The 16,897-nt window shown below is 39.1% G+C and overlaps 1 protein-coding gene across 2 annotated transcripts in view; it reads left to right on the plus strand.

The window, feature by feature from the left end:
* The window catches only part of LOC105821266 (sorting nexin-5), a 45,334-nt gene extending 29,087 nt beyond the window's left edge, over positions 1–16,247 (plus strand). For both annotated transcript variants that reach the window (XM_012657942.1, XM_012657943.1), the window contains 12 exons: positions 1,178–1,282; positions 2,237–2,347; positions 3,295–3,416; positions 5,287–5,410; positions 6,414–6,509; positions 8,010–8,115; positions 8,204–8,279; positions 9,137–9,176; positions 9,264–9,350; positions 10,690–10,849; positions 14,512–14,597; positions 16,046–16,247. In XM_012657942.1, the coding sequence (XP_012513396.1) occupies positions 1,178–1,282; positions 2,237–2,347; positions 3,295–3,416; positions 5,287–5,410; positions 6,414–6,509; positions 8,010–8,115; positions 8,204–8,279; positions 9,137–9,176; positions 9,264–9,350; positions 10,690–10,849; positions 14,512–14,597; positions 16,046–16,096 (1,164 nt within the window). In that variant the 3' untranslated portion in view covers positions 16,097–16,247. The remainder of the gene's footprint in view (positions 1–1,177; positions 1,283–2,236; positions 2,348–3,294; positions 3,417–5,286; positions 5,411–6,413; positions 6,510–8,009; positions 8,116–8,203; positions 8,280–9,136; positions 9,177–9,263; positions 9,351–10,689; positions 10,850–14,511; positions 14,598–16,045) is intronic.
* Positions 16,248–16,897: the final 650 nt, after the last annotated feature.

Here is a 16,897-nt window from a genome sequence, read left to right on the forward strand (position 1 = left end):
GAGACAGGGTTCTTGCTCTGGCCCAGGGTGGAGTTCAATGGCATGATCATAGCTCACTTGTAACCTCAACCTCCTGGCCCCAAACATTTTTCCTGCCTCAGCCACCCAAAATGCCAGAATTCCAGGGCATGAGCCACCGTGCTCAGCCTAGAAATTTAGAGGGAAATTCTTCATCCTCTTAACTCCAGTCTTCACTTGAAATTTTCCCTGTGTTGAGTAATCTAGAGTTTATGACAACTTGACTTTAGTACTGGTTACACAGTAAGAGGAGGAATGGAGAAACTGCATGCTTCCTTCATGAGTCCTTCATGCCTCTTGTGTCAGGCTTTAAGATTGGCCACCAACTTGTCCGCTTTAAGAATTAAGGACTTTACCTTGTTTTAAATTCAGTAGGAAAACCATTTTAACCACTTTTCCCTATAGCCCGGTTCTTATTAGTGCTTTCACTATGTTCTTTCCATATTCTTTAGAAAGTTTCATTTTGTTTTGTTTCGTTTTGGGATTTTTTGGACTGACAAAAATGGAGTTGGATATCTTTCCCTCTGAATTTCCAGCTCACAAAATCAGTTAATTTTCTTTCCAAGGCTGAGCTCAACATTTGTCACTCATATGTAACCATAGTGGGATTAAAGCCATGTTTAGTTTTTGTAATTCACCCATCCCATCTAGATTTCTTAGCTTTTTGAAACAGTACCTGAACATAAATAGGTCCACTCTTATTTATCCACACAGGATCCTACACTACATGATTGTTCTCTGTGCCACTTCCCCAGGTTTTCTTTTCAGATATTTCTGTGGTCTGGTTAATGCCTCTTAAATGTTCTTTGTATATTTTGGCATTTATGTTAGAAATTCTGGATTTTGTTCTGTCTAGTTCAAGCCTTAGTACTTGGCGAAATCTGTTTTTCATGTAGACATAAAATATGCAATGTACATGGCATTAGAACAGTTGCTTTGTTCAGATTATAGGAATACTTTGGATACACCTATGCATTTGAAGAGCAGTTTTCTTTCAGTTTCAGATAAACTTAGAGATGTCTCATGACTTTGTTCTATATGTAAACTTTATTTGTAGACTTCATATATAAACTTCTTTTCAGTAACTACCTCCCATTTTTGGAGGGATAATTTTTAGGGCCAAATAAATTAGAGACTAATACTCGAAAATGTGTTTCAGCTGAGATCTGTGTCTGTGGACCTGAACGTTGATCCCTCGCTTCAGATCGACATACCTGATGCTCTCAGCGAGAGAGATAAGGTTAAATTTACAGTGCACACCAAGGTAAGTGACAGAATGACTTTGCAATACAAACAGTGCTAGGTTGTATTAGCCTTGTTACTTAGAGTGGATGAGAGAAGAGATTCCCTGAACGGAAATGGTTGCTATTTATTTATATGTAGCAGTTGTTGCTAACTGGGGAACCTCCCTTATCAATCTCACTTGCATAAGATAAGGGGTTCAGCATTTCTACTGTGGTAGAGCCCTAGGGATGTAGGAATTGCAGATCTTAGTGTGTCTTGTACTCTGTTCCATGGGAAAGTGTACCAGGCAAGGTGATGCAGCAGGTGGACCATCTACCTAGGTAGCTCACATCTTCCACCTTTGTTTTTAATTTGCATCCAAGGGAAAATACCTGTCTGTGCCCTGTTTTTCGTATTTACTAAGTTGGGAAGGACCTCCCCGACACACTTTTTTCCTTAATGCCTTAATGGCTTGATTAGCATACCTCAGTTATTCAGGAGACTGTGTAAAGACTGCCCACATGATTCTCTGCCTGGGTTAACCTGATCAAAGAAGGTGAAATAAGCATTCACTGGAATAAAAGGGAAGGCAAGGACAATTTCCAGAGCAGTAGTAAACTGTAGCTGAGATTTTTTTTAGACAGTAATATACTTTTCTTTTTTGTCGTAACTGGGATAAGTTCAGACTTTCAAAAATAGAATTAGGGTTAACTTCCTGGAACTTAACTTTTTCCAGTAGACTCTTGCCTCTTTGGGTGTTCATTGCAAGCTTCAGAAAGGTGAAGTTTTGTGAAAATAATTCCTTAGAGACTAGGTTGAATCTTAGTTGAGACTGTAATAGTGGTGGGGGAGATCAAGTATTATTGCATTGTTCTTTATTGGATCTTATCTTGATGTTGTATTGAGAATTTTTCCATTGTTTAGCCCAGGAAACCCGAGCCACCTAATCTAAAAGTAATGGTTACCAGTTAATTTCTCCCTCCTTTCTTTACAGACCACATTGCCCACATTTCAGAGCCCAGAGTTTTCTGTTACAAGGCAACATGAGGACTTTGTGTGGCTACATGACACTCTGATTGAAACAACAGACTATGCTGGGCTTATTGTGAGTATACTTTAGAAAATCAAATAATTATGCTAGTTTTCTTCTACCTTGCTATTCATTTGGTTTAAAGAGACTGTTACCCACACTGTAATGGATTGTTAAAAGTCTGATTTCATCTACCTACTAGGGTATTTGCTAACTCATTTACTAGTAAAGTCTAAAATAATGTGAAGAATATATTATAGCTATGAGTTGAAGAATACGTTCTATACATTGTAAGAGGGTAAACAGTTCAATGATTTAAGTTATACCTACCTTTAGGTTTGGGTTTTTTCTCTGGTGTTTTCTTCCCAGTGTGGTAGAATTGGTTTCCAGGAAACCTCAGTATTGGTGGTAGCATATGAAGAGATCTCTCAAAAGTGCTCAAGGAGTAAGGAGGCAGTTTTCAGTTAATTCTTGGCTGCAGGAACTGAGACTTGGGTGATTTTAAGGGAGACTGAAGTGTGCCTTTATTGTCCTGCCGGGCATACTGAGGAATCTGCCCAAATGATGATTGCTTAATCATTAAACAAAATTAGTACTGAAGCTTGTGTTTAGGAGTGTTCTGTTCATTCATAATTAAAATCTTGATTATCCTTTGGAATTAGAGAAAATTGTTTTTGAAGCCTGGAGACTATAATCTTGATGGTTAATCATTGGTTTTTAGCATTGATGATACTAGTTTTAGGCCAATATTGAAGCAGTGTAGACACTGCTATGATCTACCACTTGTCTGTAATAGATCAAGTGAGCAAATGATTGCAGTCAAAATGAGTGCCCAACTTTGAGGAGGACACTTCTTTTAAATGGCTAGAAGGAAGAAGATTAAGAGAAAAACAGGAGTATTTAGACAGCTCCACCTGCGTAGCTGCCTCCTGTGCACCAAAACTGACAGGAGTTGCATGTGGCACAAACTAGAACATCACTGCTGGGCTGGGAGGCTCATGAGTTACCTGCCTCTGCTGCAGATTCCGCCTGCTCCTACAAAGCCCGACTTTGATGGCCCTCGAGAGAAGATGCAGAAATTGGGAGAGGGTGAAGGGTCTATGACCAAAGAAGAATTTGCTAAGATGAAACAAGAACTGGAAGCGTAAGTGGATCTTGTTGGTGGGCTTTATCTTTTAGTTATTTTTTGAGATGTGATTTTGCTATGTTTCTGAGGCTGCTCCTGAACTTCTGGGCTCAATGATCTTCCCACCTCAGCCTCCTGAGTAGCTGGGATCACAGGGCTGTGTGTGCCACTGTGCTCAGCCAGCCCTGTCTTTTGAGAAGTAGAAGAATGATGCTGTGTACAGAAATAAGTAGAAGAACCTAATTTAAATATAGCTGTTAATTAGTTGCCTAGTGTGTTTTATAAAACTACATTTTGCAGAGTGTGGGTGGGAGATGGTCTTTGTCTTTGTACATTGAGTTCAGAGGCCATTGACAGTACTAGACAGACTTTTTTTCCCCCTAAAAAACTAGTCCATACTTGCTAGGGGATGCTGGTCTGGCATAGTGAAGAAATAAACCTTTGTGTCTTTAGAAATTACTTTTTAAGCTGCTCATGATATACAGAGTTTTCTTTTGAAGTTTGATTACTAGAATAGGAGAAACTAGATTGTAGCGAGTGCTGTTACAAAGCAGCATTCTGAATAACCGCATTGATGGCTTGAAAGAGGAAGTCCTACCAGCCTGAGCAAGAGTGAGACCTCATCTCTACAGAAAATAGAAAAATTAGCTGGACATGGTGGTGCACGCCTGTACTCCCAGCTACTTGGGAGGCTGAGGCAGGAGGATCTCTTGAGCCCAGGAGTTTCAGGCTGCAGTGAGCTATGATGACACCACTGCACTCTAGCCTGGGTGACAGAGAGGGGAGGTCCTGTCTCAAAAAGAAGTCCAGCTCTATAGGCAGCATATTAAAATGTGGTTGTAATTTAATTAGTTCAAACGAAATTGGATTTTTGAAAAGTTTCTTGTTAAACCATCCTTGCACTTTCTTTTTTTTTTTTTTTGAGGCAGAGTCTTACTCTGTTGCCCAGGCTAGAGTGCTGTGGCGTCAGCCTAGCTCACAGCAACCTCAGACTCCTGGGCTCAAGCGATCCTTCTGCCTCAGCCTCTCAAGTAGCTGGGACTACAGGCACGTGCCACCATGCTCGGCTAATTTGTGTGTGTGTGTGTGTGTATATATTTTTTTTTTTTTTTAGTTGTCCAGATCATTTCTTTCTGTTTTTTAGTAGAGACAGGATCTCGCTCTTGCTCAGGCTGGTCTTGAACTCCTGACCTTGAGCGATCCACCCGCCTGGGCCTCCCAGAGTGCTAGGATTTCAGGTGTGAGCCACCGCACCCCGCCCCTGCACTTTCTTTTCTTGGCTCAAAAACAGTCACCCCTCCCCTCTTCCATCATCAGCCGCCCTGCCACAAGTCCATATTATTATCTAGGGCAGTGTCACAATCCAGGTATTGAGTCATTTAGCACACACCTGAGTGCCTGTCATGACCAGTTCTAGGGGTAAAGTACTGAACACAACACACCCAAGTTTCTACAATTGGGAGGTTTAAAGTGATCTTTAATGTCTAGATTGAGATAAAGCTGCTTTATAATTTCTGCTAATTCCAACCCTTGTTAGACTCACACTGCATACATGGTGGCAGAATTAAAGGGATTTTATTGTTCTATAGACACGAATGTTCTGTGGCTGCTAAATAATAGCAGTAATTGCATGTAGTTTTAGGGGCTCTCAAATTTGATCCATTAAATCCAGCTGTAACATCACTTTTCCTCCATTGGTTCATTCCACAGATTCCAAAATGGCAACTGCCTTATTACCTAACTAGATACGAGGTTATACCAAAATATCGTTTCAGTCCAGTTGCATATTTCATGTAGTAGTGGGACCAGCAGAACCATAGGGTTAGCGAGAGCTGTATTGGTCAGGTATTGAGCCATGCCAACTGAATGCTTGTGTGTCTCTTTTCAGTGAATATCTCGCTGTCTTTAAGAAGACTGTATCCTCCCATGAAGTCTTTCTTCAGCGGCTTTCTTCTCACCCTGTTCTCAGTAAAGATCGCAACTTTCATGTTTTCCTAGAGTATGATCAGGATGTAAGACATTTTAGTTTCATTTCCATGATAACAGTTGAAAATGTTTTAAGACTCTACTTTAACAACATACTTTATACTTTCTGAAAAATAGACTAAAAGTTCTGAATTTCCCATACAGTGGGACGTCTTTAGATGCTCTTCCCCCTGCCAGTAGATTCATTGTGTGTCATTTTTGTAAAACTCTGCTTAAAGAAAATTTTGACTTTTTTACCCTTCCAAAGATTAGTTTTCTCTCTCAGTTCTGTTTGGAATTGTTAGAATGAACTTAAATTGATCTTTTTTTAATTTTATTTTATTTGTAAGAGAGAGGGTATTGCTCTGCCGTCCAGGCTAGAGTACGATGGTGTAATCAGCACGCTGCAGCCTCAAAATCTGGGCTCAAACCATCCTCCCAAGTAGATGGGATTACAGAGGTGTACCACTGTGCCTAACTAATTTTTACAATTTTTGTAGAAACAGGATCATGATCTGTTGCCCAGGCTGGTCTTGACCTCCTGGCTGCAGGTGATACTCCTGCCTCAGCCTTCTTAGTTGCTGGGATAACAGGCGTGAGCCACGGCACCTGGCTGTTTTCTTCCTGGCTACTCTTTTTGTAGAAAGGAGACTTTTGTGTATGTTTGTTTGTTTGTTTTTCTTGCTACTTAATATATGTGAGAAAAGCTCCAACTTAGAAATTTCTTCAGTGTCTTCTGTCTGGTGAAGCTTAACAGTCTGGATAGAACAGAACAATAATTCTACCAGGATTTAAAAGCCACTAAGACTTAGTGCCTGGACAGTTTTTCAAAATAACTCTTAAGTTAGCCTTTTAGAATGAGGCGGCTTGTGTTTAGGAGGCTTTTCCATGTGTTATGTGTTTTAGACTTGGTGGTTAAGAGAGAATTAAAGGTATCTTATGCATGTGCCTATACTAATGAAGAGGATTACTTGGAATGTTAATCATAATTTCTTTAAGAGAACCTAGAAAAATATGATAAAATATTCTTTTGGAATTTTCTTCCTTTAGCTCAGTGTTAGACGGAAAAATACCAAAGAGATGTTTGGTGGTTTTTTTAAAAGTGTAGTGAAAAGTGCTGATGAAGTCCTTTTTTCTGGAGTTAAGGTAAGTGGCTTTTGGCTGTTTGAGAAAATTATTGATTTAGAGGAATAGGTGACTTTTTATGTCGTTGGAAGAGATTATTTGTGATACAAATGGTTAACTTTTAAGAAATATAAGTTTGCTTCACATTTTGGTCATTTTCATCCACTCACGCAGTTTACACAAAGCACCTTGTTCATGATCCCTGGAGAGGTGGCAGGAACCTTTCCACACTTGAATCTTCATTTTTCTGTAAGGAGAGAGGTTACTCAATTAATTTTAAAAAGAAAATAAGCTGTGAGATTGTTTTATGCCATTCTCCAGAACTATACTGTTCACTGTGGTGGCCACCAGCCAGAGGTGACAAGCGAATGCCTGGCATATAGCTTAGCTGGCACAATTAAGGAACTGAATTTTAAATTTTATTTACATACTGGATTTTAAGGACTTAATACAAAGAAAAGAACATTAAATGAATGTAGACTTTTTTATGTTGATTATATTTTATGTATACTGTGTTAAGTGTTATTAAAATTAATTTGACCTGTTTTCACCTCATAGTGAGGCTACCAGAAAATTTTTACATGGTACATGTGGCTCATATATTTCTATTGAATAGTGCTGTTCTCTTAATAGAAAATAAAAATTAATAATGCAAGTCTCTCATTACTCTCATAGGTGTGATCTACTTCTTCACTCCTCAGGCCTTCCCTTTCATTTTTAACTAAGTTAGCTTTATATCATAGTTAATATTTGGTGTCTGGCTTTGCAAGTCCAGGACTTGTAGGGAGTCCAGAATCCAGGTGCTAAGTAGGGAGGACATTGTCAGAAATTTGGAAACTCTTGGGCTATCCTTGGCCCAGTTTAAGATATTTGGGACTGTCCTCTATGTATTATGCGGTGGTCCCTAAGCTTTTTGGCACCGGGGACTATTTTCATGGAAGACAATTAATCTGTGGACCAGGAGGCAGGGAGAGGGTGGTTTCGGGATGATTGGAGCAGATTACATTTATGGTACACTTCATTATTATTTCATTGTACTATATGATGAAATAATTATACAACTCACCATAGGTTGGGTACCTCTGCATTATAGGATGTTTGGCATCCCTGGCCAGTGCCTATCAGATGTCAATATTGCCTCCCAGTCTGAAACCAACCAAATTGAGGGGTGGGGGGAACACCCACACACAGATGCAGGTATCCAAGGCTAGATGGCAGTGTCCCACTTAGAACCACTGCACCCATGGTAGAAATTGCTGGGTCTTAGGATACCAGGGTTTTACTGGCCATTGCCAAATTGTTCTTCAAAATGGTTCCATCTGTTGACAATTCCTGCCAGCCCTTGATTTTTACCAGTCTCGGTTATGAAATAGTGTGTTATAAATTTGTGTAATTCCCTGATCTATGAAGGTTAAACTTTTTATTCATGAGTTTATTTGTCAGAATATTTCTTCTAATACAAAATACATATTCACATTCTTGAGTTGTCTAGTTCTTAAATTTCTTTATTCCTCCTTTTAGGAGGTAGATGACTTCTTTGAGCAAGAGAAGAACTTCCTTATTAATTATTACAATAGGATCAAGGATTCCTGTGTGAAAGCTGACAAAATGACCAGATCTCATAAAAGTAAGTGCCATTCATTCCCTAGCCACTTAGAGCTTTGCTAATGTGCCTGGCTTTGTTCCTCTAAAAAGGGGTATCCCTGTTTCTACAGATGTTGCTGATGACTATATCCACACTGCAGCCTGCTTGCATAGCCTGGCTTTGGAAGAGCCCACGGTCATCAAAAAGTAAGTTTTTGTTGAAAAAGCATTTGCCATTTCTTAATTGAAGACTGCTGGGTGGTATACTTATAAGAATAATGAGTAATGGCTACATAGTTTCAGTTCTGCTTTGGAGATGAGATACAAGCTCATTAAGGAAAGTCTTCAGCTTTCAAGTCTTATATCCTCTGTACTTAAAAGACACTTTTAAGACAGTAGGGGAATTAGAAAGTTCTTCTGTAGATGAACAAATTTGGTAGCTGTTGCCAAAGCCTTTATTTCTGTCTAACTTAAATGTCTCAGTTTTAATTTTGGGCTTGTCATTTTGCCTCATAGTGCCGTGGACTTTATTGATTTGGTTGTGGTGGTCATGAAAATACTAAAATCACCCCAGTCTGATCTTATTTTTATATATGTTTTTCACAGTTTCTCCCTCCTGGGCATTTCTGGTGTAAGATAGTATTTTGCTTAACACCTAGGATTGAAATCACCGGTGGTATTACTTCTGATTTGAAATTGAAAGGCTAGCTAACGGCAGAAGACCAATGAAGTAGTAGCATATTTTATAGCTGTGATGGCCACAGCGGTAGCTCATTGGAACCTGACCTTGGTTAATACAGCATTGGTGTCTGATAAGAATTATCCTGGTCACATGGGCAGGATGACTGAAAGGTCACCAAGAGAGGTGCCACTGATTGGCACTGTAAGCATGTGCAGTTTGTAACCATTCTCTACTGTTCTAGGCCAATTGGAATGAAAGCACTACTTTAAAGTGCTAAAGGCTGGGACTTCTGAGTTTATTCATTCATGTCTTGGAGTATTGATAAGATCATATTTCAAAGCTTATTTAAGACCTTAAACCAAAATTATATGTGTGTTTTCAGGTACCTATTGAAGGTTGCTGAGCTATTTGAAAAACTTAGGGTAAGGATTTTTGTGTCAGTCTTTATAATACGTATTTTATAATCTGTAGATTTCTGCCTTGATGGTGACCTTTACTTTTTTAAATAGAAAGTAGAGGGTCGAGTCTCATCAGATGAAGATTTAAAGCTGACAGAGCTTCTCCGATACTACATGCTCAACATAGAGGCTGCTAAGGTAAGACAAGAAGTTGTTTTATTCGTTGGAGCAGTACAAGACCTTGCTGTGAACAGAGAAGTTTCATGTTAGAAGATGTAGTCTCTTGTTTAAAAGGGAAGTTACTTTATCCTCAGGAGGAAGATAGGAATTTGTCAGGTGTGTTTGTGTAAATGATAGGCCTTTCTGTGACATTGTATCTTTAAAGCTTATATTGTTGGCAACACTGTAGGGGTTGTATGGAGTAATAGTTTTTGGCATTATAGGTTATTGGATGTGGATATAACATGCCGAAAGGGCTATTTCTGAGGCAGAAAAGGTTGGGGGGTTTGTGAGTTTTTATTGAATTGCAACTGTCTCTGTAGACTTTGAGCCATAAAGCGTTACTTACGAGAAACAAGACTAAGCAGTAAACAGAATATTGTTTGGGAATTAAAAATGCATTCTTAACTGTCTGAATTGCCCCAAACAAAAATATTTAAGTTAATTTTACGTGAAATGTGCTAAATCAGGCAACATAAAATTGGGTAGGTAGGATTCTGTACCTTCTGAGGTTATATATAACAAGGGGAAATGTCATTAGAAAGTAAAAATACATTTTTCCCAAATAGTGTACATCTATTTTTCGTTAATTTGCCTTTTGACATGTTTTCTTAGTCTTATACTTGGACATTTTTTGTGCATTTTAGATGGATAGTTTATTTTCTCCTTTCATGGAATTAAGAGCTCACTTTAGATTTTTTGAGTATATACAAAAGTAGATAAGATAGTTTCACCTGGCTTTAATTATTGTGCCAGTTTTTAAGAACTGCATAATCTATGCATCATAATTACCAGTTTTAGATACTAAAGTATCTTCTTTGCTTATAAGATTTATGAAGAATCTTTATTTCAGATTAGATGGATCCCAGGGTAGACTACCAGAAGCAGGATTTGCAGGGAAGGGTTATATGTTTCTTACTCATTGCCAGGTCGTATTTTAGCAGCATTTCACTTGACTGCCCAGCAATAACTGTACATGTGTTTTGATATACAGTGTTTAGTTTTTTGAAATTACCTGCAGTTATTGCATCAACTGAGAAAAAAGTCTTCTGTTTTTGCTCTGTTGGAGTTTTTCCCTGGCCATATAAAGAATTCTGGAAAAAGTTCTCAACAATGCTGTCAGAGTTGCTCATCCCTATTGAAAGTGGAGATTAAATAATAATGAGAAAGGGAGGTGTAGGGGTTGATTAGGTTCTTGCCATCTAACAATTTAGACAGTGTATGGCGTTGGGTACAAGGTTAGACTGCTTTAGATATTTGTTTAGTACTCCAATTCTCTGTAGTTTTTTTATGTTGTACCTGTTGATTTCCTTCTCAGGATCTCTTATACAGACGCACCAAAGCCCTCATTGACTATGAGAACTCAAACAAAGCCCTGGATAAGGCCCGGTTAAAAAGCAGAGATGTCAAGGTGGCTGAGGCACACCAGCAAGAATGCTGCCAGAAATTTGAACAACTTTCTGAATCTGCAAAAGAAGGTCAAGCAGGGATATTCTTTTTCTTTGGAAATAATTTCAAGCTTACAGAGGAAAAGTTGCACAAATAGTGCAAAAAACACCCATGTTCCTTCACCTAGCATCATCCAGTGTCAGCACTTCACCCCCACCTACTATGTCACTTGCACACACTTACTGTCACGGTTCCTGAGTGTTCATAAACACTCTGGGGCTTTTTTGTTTTTGTTTTTGTTTTATTGAACCATTTGAGATTAAGTTGCATACATCATGGTTCTTTTATCCCTGAAAACATTGTTATGTATTTCCTATGACTGAGATCATTCTCTTACATCCCTACAGTACAGTTATCCACTGCAGTAGACTTAATTCAGTCTACTGTCTGTATTCTCATAATGTTTGTCCCAATAATGTGCTCCACTACAAGAACTGGTCTAGGATTGCATCTGGTTATCTTGCTCTTAGTCCTTTACTCTGGAAAAGTTCTTGTTCATTTTTATATCTAATAATGTTAAGTGTATTCACTGTTCCTGGGGTGTCTCTCTCCAAGGCCCTCCAGCAGGTAGAGGTGTGTGTGCACACGCACAGAGTTGCACACGTACACAGGTTTCAGGGATCGTGAGACTACACTGACTTCCGGTCCATGGCCACAGGATTCTTTCTTGCCTTCCCCTATTCCAGAACAGGGGACTTTTTAAATACAGGTTAACTTTATTGGGAGGTGGTACACCATTTCCATTGAACATGAATGTAATACATAGTTTTTCTTTCTTTCTTCCTTTCTTTTCCTTTTTTTTTTTTTTTTTTTTTTTTTTTAAAAGAGATAGGGTCTCACTGTCACCCAGATTGGAGTACAGTGGCCCGATCATAGTTTACTGCACCTTAGCCTCCCAAGTAGCTAGGACTACAGGCGTGCACCACCATGCCTGGCTTATTTTTTAAAAAAATTTTTTGTGGAAACCTCCATCTCACTGTATTGCCCAGGCTGGTCTTGAACTCAAGCAATTCTCATGCCTCGGCCTCCCAAAGTGCTGGAATTACAGATGTGAGCCACCACACCTGGACATAATATGTAGTCTTTACCCTAGATCTTGTGGATCTTCCATGGCGTTCTCAGAAGCCATGGAACGTTCCAGAGCAAATGTTCAAATGTATCTCCCAGAATGTAAATTTAATAATAGTAGGACACTGCCCTTGACTCAATCCCTCCTCCCCGCTAAATAAGCAAGCTTTCATGAAAATAGAAATCCCCATTTCATTTAGTTTCCTCAGGTGTGTTTTGTTTTCCAGTGGTAGGGAAATCTAGGCATGTCTGGTAGTGTCCCTGTGATACCAGTGATCTCTGTTCAGTAACATGCTGGAAAGCTACCTGGCATGTCTAAACCTAGGCTTTCTGGGATTTGTCTTCCTTTGTCTATTCAGGACTATAATGCTTTAACTGTAAGGCATAGAGCTTCTCTTTATTGGAACTTGGCAAATGTCATGCAGACACAATCACCAGGCTGTTTTTGGGTTTTTCCAAAGTAACCTTCATATGCTGCCTCATTCTTAAATTCTTGTAGTTCTTTAAAAAAAAAAAAAACTAGTAAGTTTATAAGGAAAAGTAGGTACTTCAAAACTACTGAGTTGAAATCTTAGGTTATTATATGGGCCAATTTAATGGCTTTTGACAGTTTTAGAGGGGATGAAAGAAAAACCACACAAAAGTCAGAATGGTGCCAATTTAGGCCTGTCTAAACTACCTAAATTATCCCCATGTGTTGTTTGATTATATCCTCTATTCAAAATGCAAGCCCTAGGTATACTATACTAAAAGTATAGTATTCTGTAGAATGCTGAGATTGATAAGTATTAACCTGTTTGCCTTTGGTATGAGTTCTTTCTAAGATTTATATCTGAGCTGACTATACGAGTTGAGTCAGTTTAAGGAACATAGCAAAAAATGGTGGTGAGGGCTGGTATCACAGAAGATGGATGTTAGTGTGTCTGTCTCTTGTGGTCCTGTGTACAGATGGCCTCGACCTATGTGCAGGTATAGAGGAAGAACGGGAGCAACATATCACTGTAAAATTTGTGACTTTTTAATGTGGCTGCATTCATTGTAGTTCTTTTGGGCAGTACTATGGACACAGTGAGAGAGGAGAGTGACTCAGTTCTGAGTGCCCCTGAGTACCAGCTGGAGCTACAAAGTTTTACCAAAGGAGTGATGGCCAAAGTTTTACCAAAGTAAATCTGCAAGGCAGAACTTAATGTCACAAACCTAATAAAGGGATCAGAGGGAGTACGTATTCTTGGCTTATCCAAATTTCCAATAGATCGTTAATCCTGAATCCTGATAGTGGCAACAGGAAAAGAAAAGATAGAACAGGGGCATGTCTTACAGATCATATCCAAAGTAAATCCATCTTGAACATGAGAGTAACACTTTTCTCCCTTTTTATTTTTTAATTTTTAAAATATTTAATAAGTCATAATTATGTTGCATTTATGGAGTACAATGTGACTTGATATATGTATTATATAATGTGAGATGATTAGATAAAGCTAATAAATGTCTGTCTCCTCACTTAACATTTCTTGTGGTGATTCCATTTGAAATTTACCTAGTTATTTTGAAATACACACTACTATTGACTAGTCATCCTGCTCTGTATAGATCTCAAAACTGTCTAGCTGAAGCTTTGTACCCTTTGAGCAGCAATTCCCTCATTCCCTTACTCCTCTCACCGCTGCCCCACCCCACCCCCAATTTCTGGTGACCATCATTCTTCTCTCTTCTTAATTTCTCCTTACTTTTTAGATTCCACCTCTAAGTGAGATCATTCAACAGGTGTCCTTCTGTTCCTGGCTTATTTTACTTTGCACAGTGTCTAGATTTATCTGTGTTGTCCCAGATGACAGAATTTTGTTCTTTTTAAAGGCTGAATACTATTGTACTATATCTGTTAAGATACCACATTTTCCTCATCCATTGATGGACACTTACATTTATTTTAATATCTTGGCTGTTGTGAACACGGCAATGCAGATATCCCTTTAACATACTGGCTTCAGTTCCTTCGAGTATATTCCCAGGACAGGGATTTTTGGATCATGTGGTAGTTCTATTTTCCATAATGGTTGCATTAACTTCCATTCCCACCAACAGTATAGAAGGATCCTCTTCTCTCTGCATTGTTGTCAACTTCATCTTTTTGATAAAATCCATTCTAAAGGTGTGAGGTTATAATCTTATTGTGGTTTTAATTTACATTTCCCTAGTCCTTAACGATGCTGAACATTTTCATGGGCCTGTTAGCCACTTTTGAGAAGAGTTGTCACCCTGTTTTCAAAAACCAGTGGTTAAGTATGTCTGGCCCACCGCCACCCCTCCTTCAATCCTGTCCTCAGTCATCAGCACCTACGCTGCTCATCACATGTTCCCCAAGTACTCAGCTGCCATTCTCCCAGTAATGATGCTTGGTGATTGGGTGCTGTTGCCCACTTAAAGGCAATGACATCCACATCACCACAGTGAGCATAAGATACTTAGTATGTGTCGCAATCGCAGAGATAATGTGCGAAAATAACGGTTGTACGTGAAACCTTTGGAGATTATTTGTTAGGAATATTTTGGAAGTTAAAGTGAATATAAAACTTGTTCAATTTTTCTTGGATTTGTAAACTTTAACTATTTCTTCCTATAGAACTGATAAATTTCAAACGGAAGAGAGTGGCAGCATTTAGAAAGAATCTAATCGAGATGTCTGAACTGGAAATAAAGCATGCCAGAGTAAGTGGGGTTTTATTGTTGTTGGGTTTTTTTTTTTCCCTCAAATTAAGCCAACTTGTTAGGGGTCCCCCCCAAGTTTTTATCCCAGGGTCATCAGGCAGTGGGTTTGCCTTGTGGCATTAATTTTCTATAATACTTGTAGAGGGAGCCACTAATGGGAGTATTTTTTGCTGCAGCAAACCATAAATTCACATCTTGAAATACTTTTTTTAGAGGAACATTCTTGGTGGAAGCTGCCCTACCTGACTCTAAGACCTTTGCAGTCCACACTCTGAAGAACCTAATATATCAATAAGCTCTTCAATATCTTGCTTTCTTGGAAATCTTTTTTCAAAGAAATTGTTTTCTGGTTTGCTAAGTGTATTCTGATAATCCTGTTGTAGCACAGAAACAGTGGAGAGCAAGGGTGCTCTGCCAGGGACCTCTTAGGAATGTGGTGCTCCCCACACTCAGTTTCTGGGGCTGGTTTCAGGACTCAGCTCAGCCATCTGGCAGAGTGCCATCTGGTTCAGGGCAGCTAAGTCAGTCCTCAGACCTGAGAGGCCAGAGGAGGGAACTGTCACTGGCTTTCAGCTTTGATTAAAATAGGAAGACTTAAACATTGTTATGTATTTTGTAAAATCCTTTGTTTTGACTAGAACATAGATGTGTTTATAGTTACTTGCCTTTTGAAGTTAATGTGAGAACTTTATAAAGCAATTTTTGTAGATTCCTGTATGAATATTATTTATAATCTCATCTGTAATTTTACCTATGACTAATTTTTAGCAACCAGTCTTTCTAAGGCCTTCAACTTCATAGAACACTTTTTTTATTTTTGAGACAGAGCCTTGCTCTGTCACCCAGGCTAGAGTGCTATGGCATCAAGCTAGCTCACAGCGACCTCAAATTTCCTGGGCTCAAGCGATCATCCTGCCTAAGCCTCCCGAGTAACTGGGCTGGGACTACAGGCATGCGCCACGATGCCCAGCTAATTAGTAGAGATGGGGTCTCTTGCTCAGCAACTCCTGACCTCAAGCAATCCCCCCACCTTGGCTCCTGGAGTGCTAGGATTATAGGCATGAGCCACCTCACCTGGCCAGAACAACTCATTTATATAGTGTTTAAGTTAAGACTTTAAGCAGGACTGACATGATCATATTTGGGAGGAAATTGGTGGGGGCAGGTGAGGGCAAAGGTGCTGTAGCTCTTTCATTGGGAGCCTCTCCCAGCAACAAACAGCCCAGACCCACAGAGAGAGGAACTCTTCCAGCATGACATAGGGATGAAGGGCAGGTTGTAGTCAACTGAGATTTAATGAAGAGTAGTGTCAGCATAGTCTGGCTGGTGTCAGATCTCTCTTGAGAAAAGCCATGGCTACGTCTGTGGACTTAATGTTGTATTCTTACAGCTATATAGCAAATCTTAGACTCAAGTGATTCATTGGTCTACCTTGACTTTTTTTCCAGAACAATGTCTCCCTCTTGCAGAGCTGCATTGACTTGTTCAAGAACAACTGATCTATCTTTACTCTGGAGGAAGGAAATGAATGTGAAAGAAAGCCAAGCATCACTTGCACTTAAATCATTACCACGGAAGACTTACTAGTTTTGACTTTAGTTTAAAATTATGTGAATAAATATTTTGATTTCTAAAAATCTTAACACTTAACCATGTTGGTTTAAAAATTTTTATTGCATGCTACTTGGACATAACTAATCTTTTCCTTATGCATTTGATACCTCAAAGTGGGCAGAATCTAAATACTGAGTTCTTCTGTAGTTTGTCTTTAGTTACTAAGCAAGGGTGTAGGAGACATGTTGTGCCTTTTGGAAACAAGTAGAAGTAGTCCCCTGGCCCGTGTTTGTCTCATGTTTTGTGTGCCCATGTCCCTACTAACTGTCCGAGAGGTGCCAGTTACAACAAATAGCTACTTTGTTACAGGTAAGACATTCCATTCCTTAATGTTTTTTTGCCCTAATACTCAATACTCCCATAACCTCAAGTGTTTGTACTATAACAACAAGAAAATCTCATATATCTTTATACACTGTTTGCAGCTCCGTTTTTATAGCTGGGATATAAATACTTGAGGGAGAAGAGATGTGTCTAAGGCTGTATAGAGAAACAAATAATAGGGCCTCCTTTAGAAGATAGCCACTTCACCAATAAGATGTGAACTCCCTCCCTAATGATAGTGGGAGATACATGTGTTTGGGCTTTTGTTTTTTATAAAGTATATAATAAAATGAATAAATCATCCTACTATATGAGTGTTTTATGCAAAACAAGGCCAGGGTGTGCCATAAATGCAGTCGCAC

This window comes from Propithecus coquereli, unplaced genomic scaffold, assembly GCF_000956105.1.
Source record: "Propithecus coquereli isolate 6110/MARCELLA unplaced genomic scaffold, Pcoq_1.0 Scaffold566, whole genome shotgun sequence".
Taxonomy (NCBI): Eukaryota; Metazoa; Chordata; class Mammalia; order Primates; family Indriidae; genus Propithecus; species Propithecus coquereli.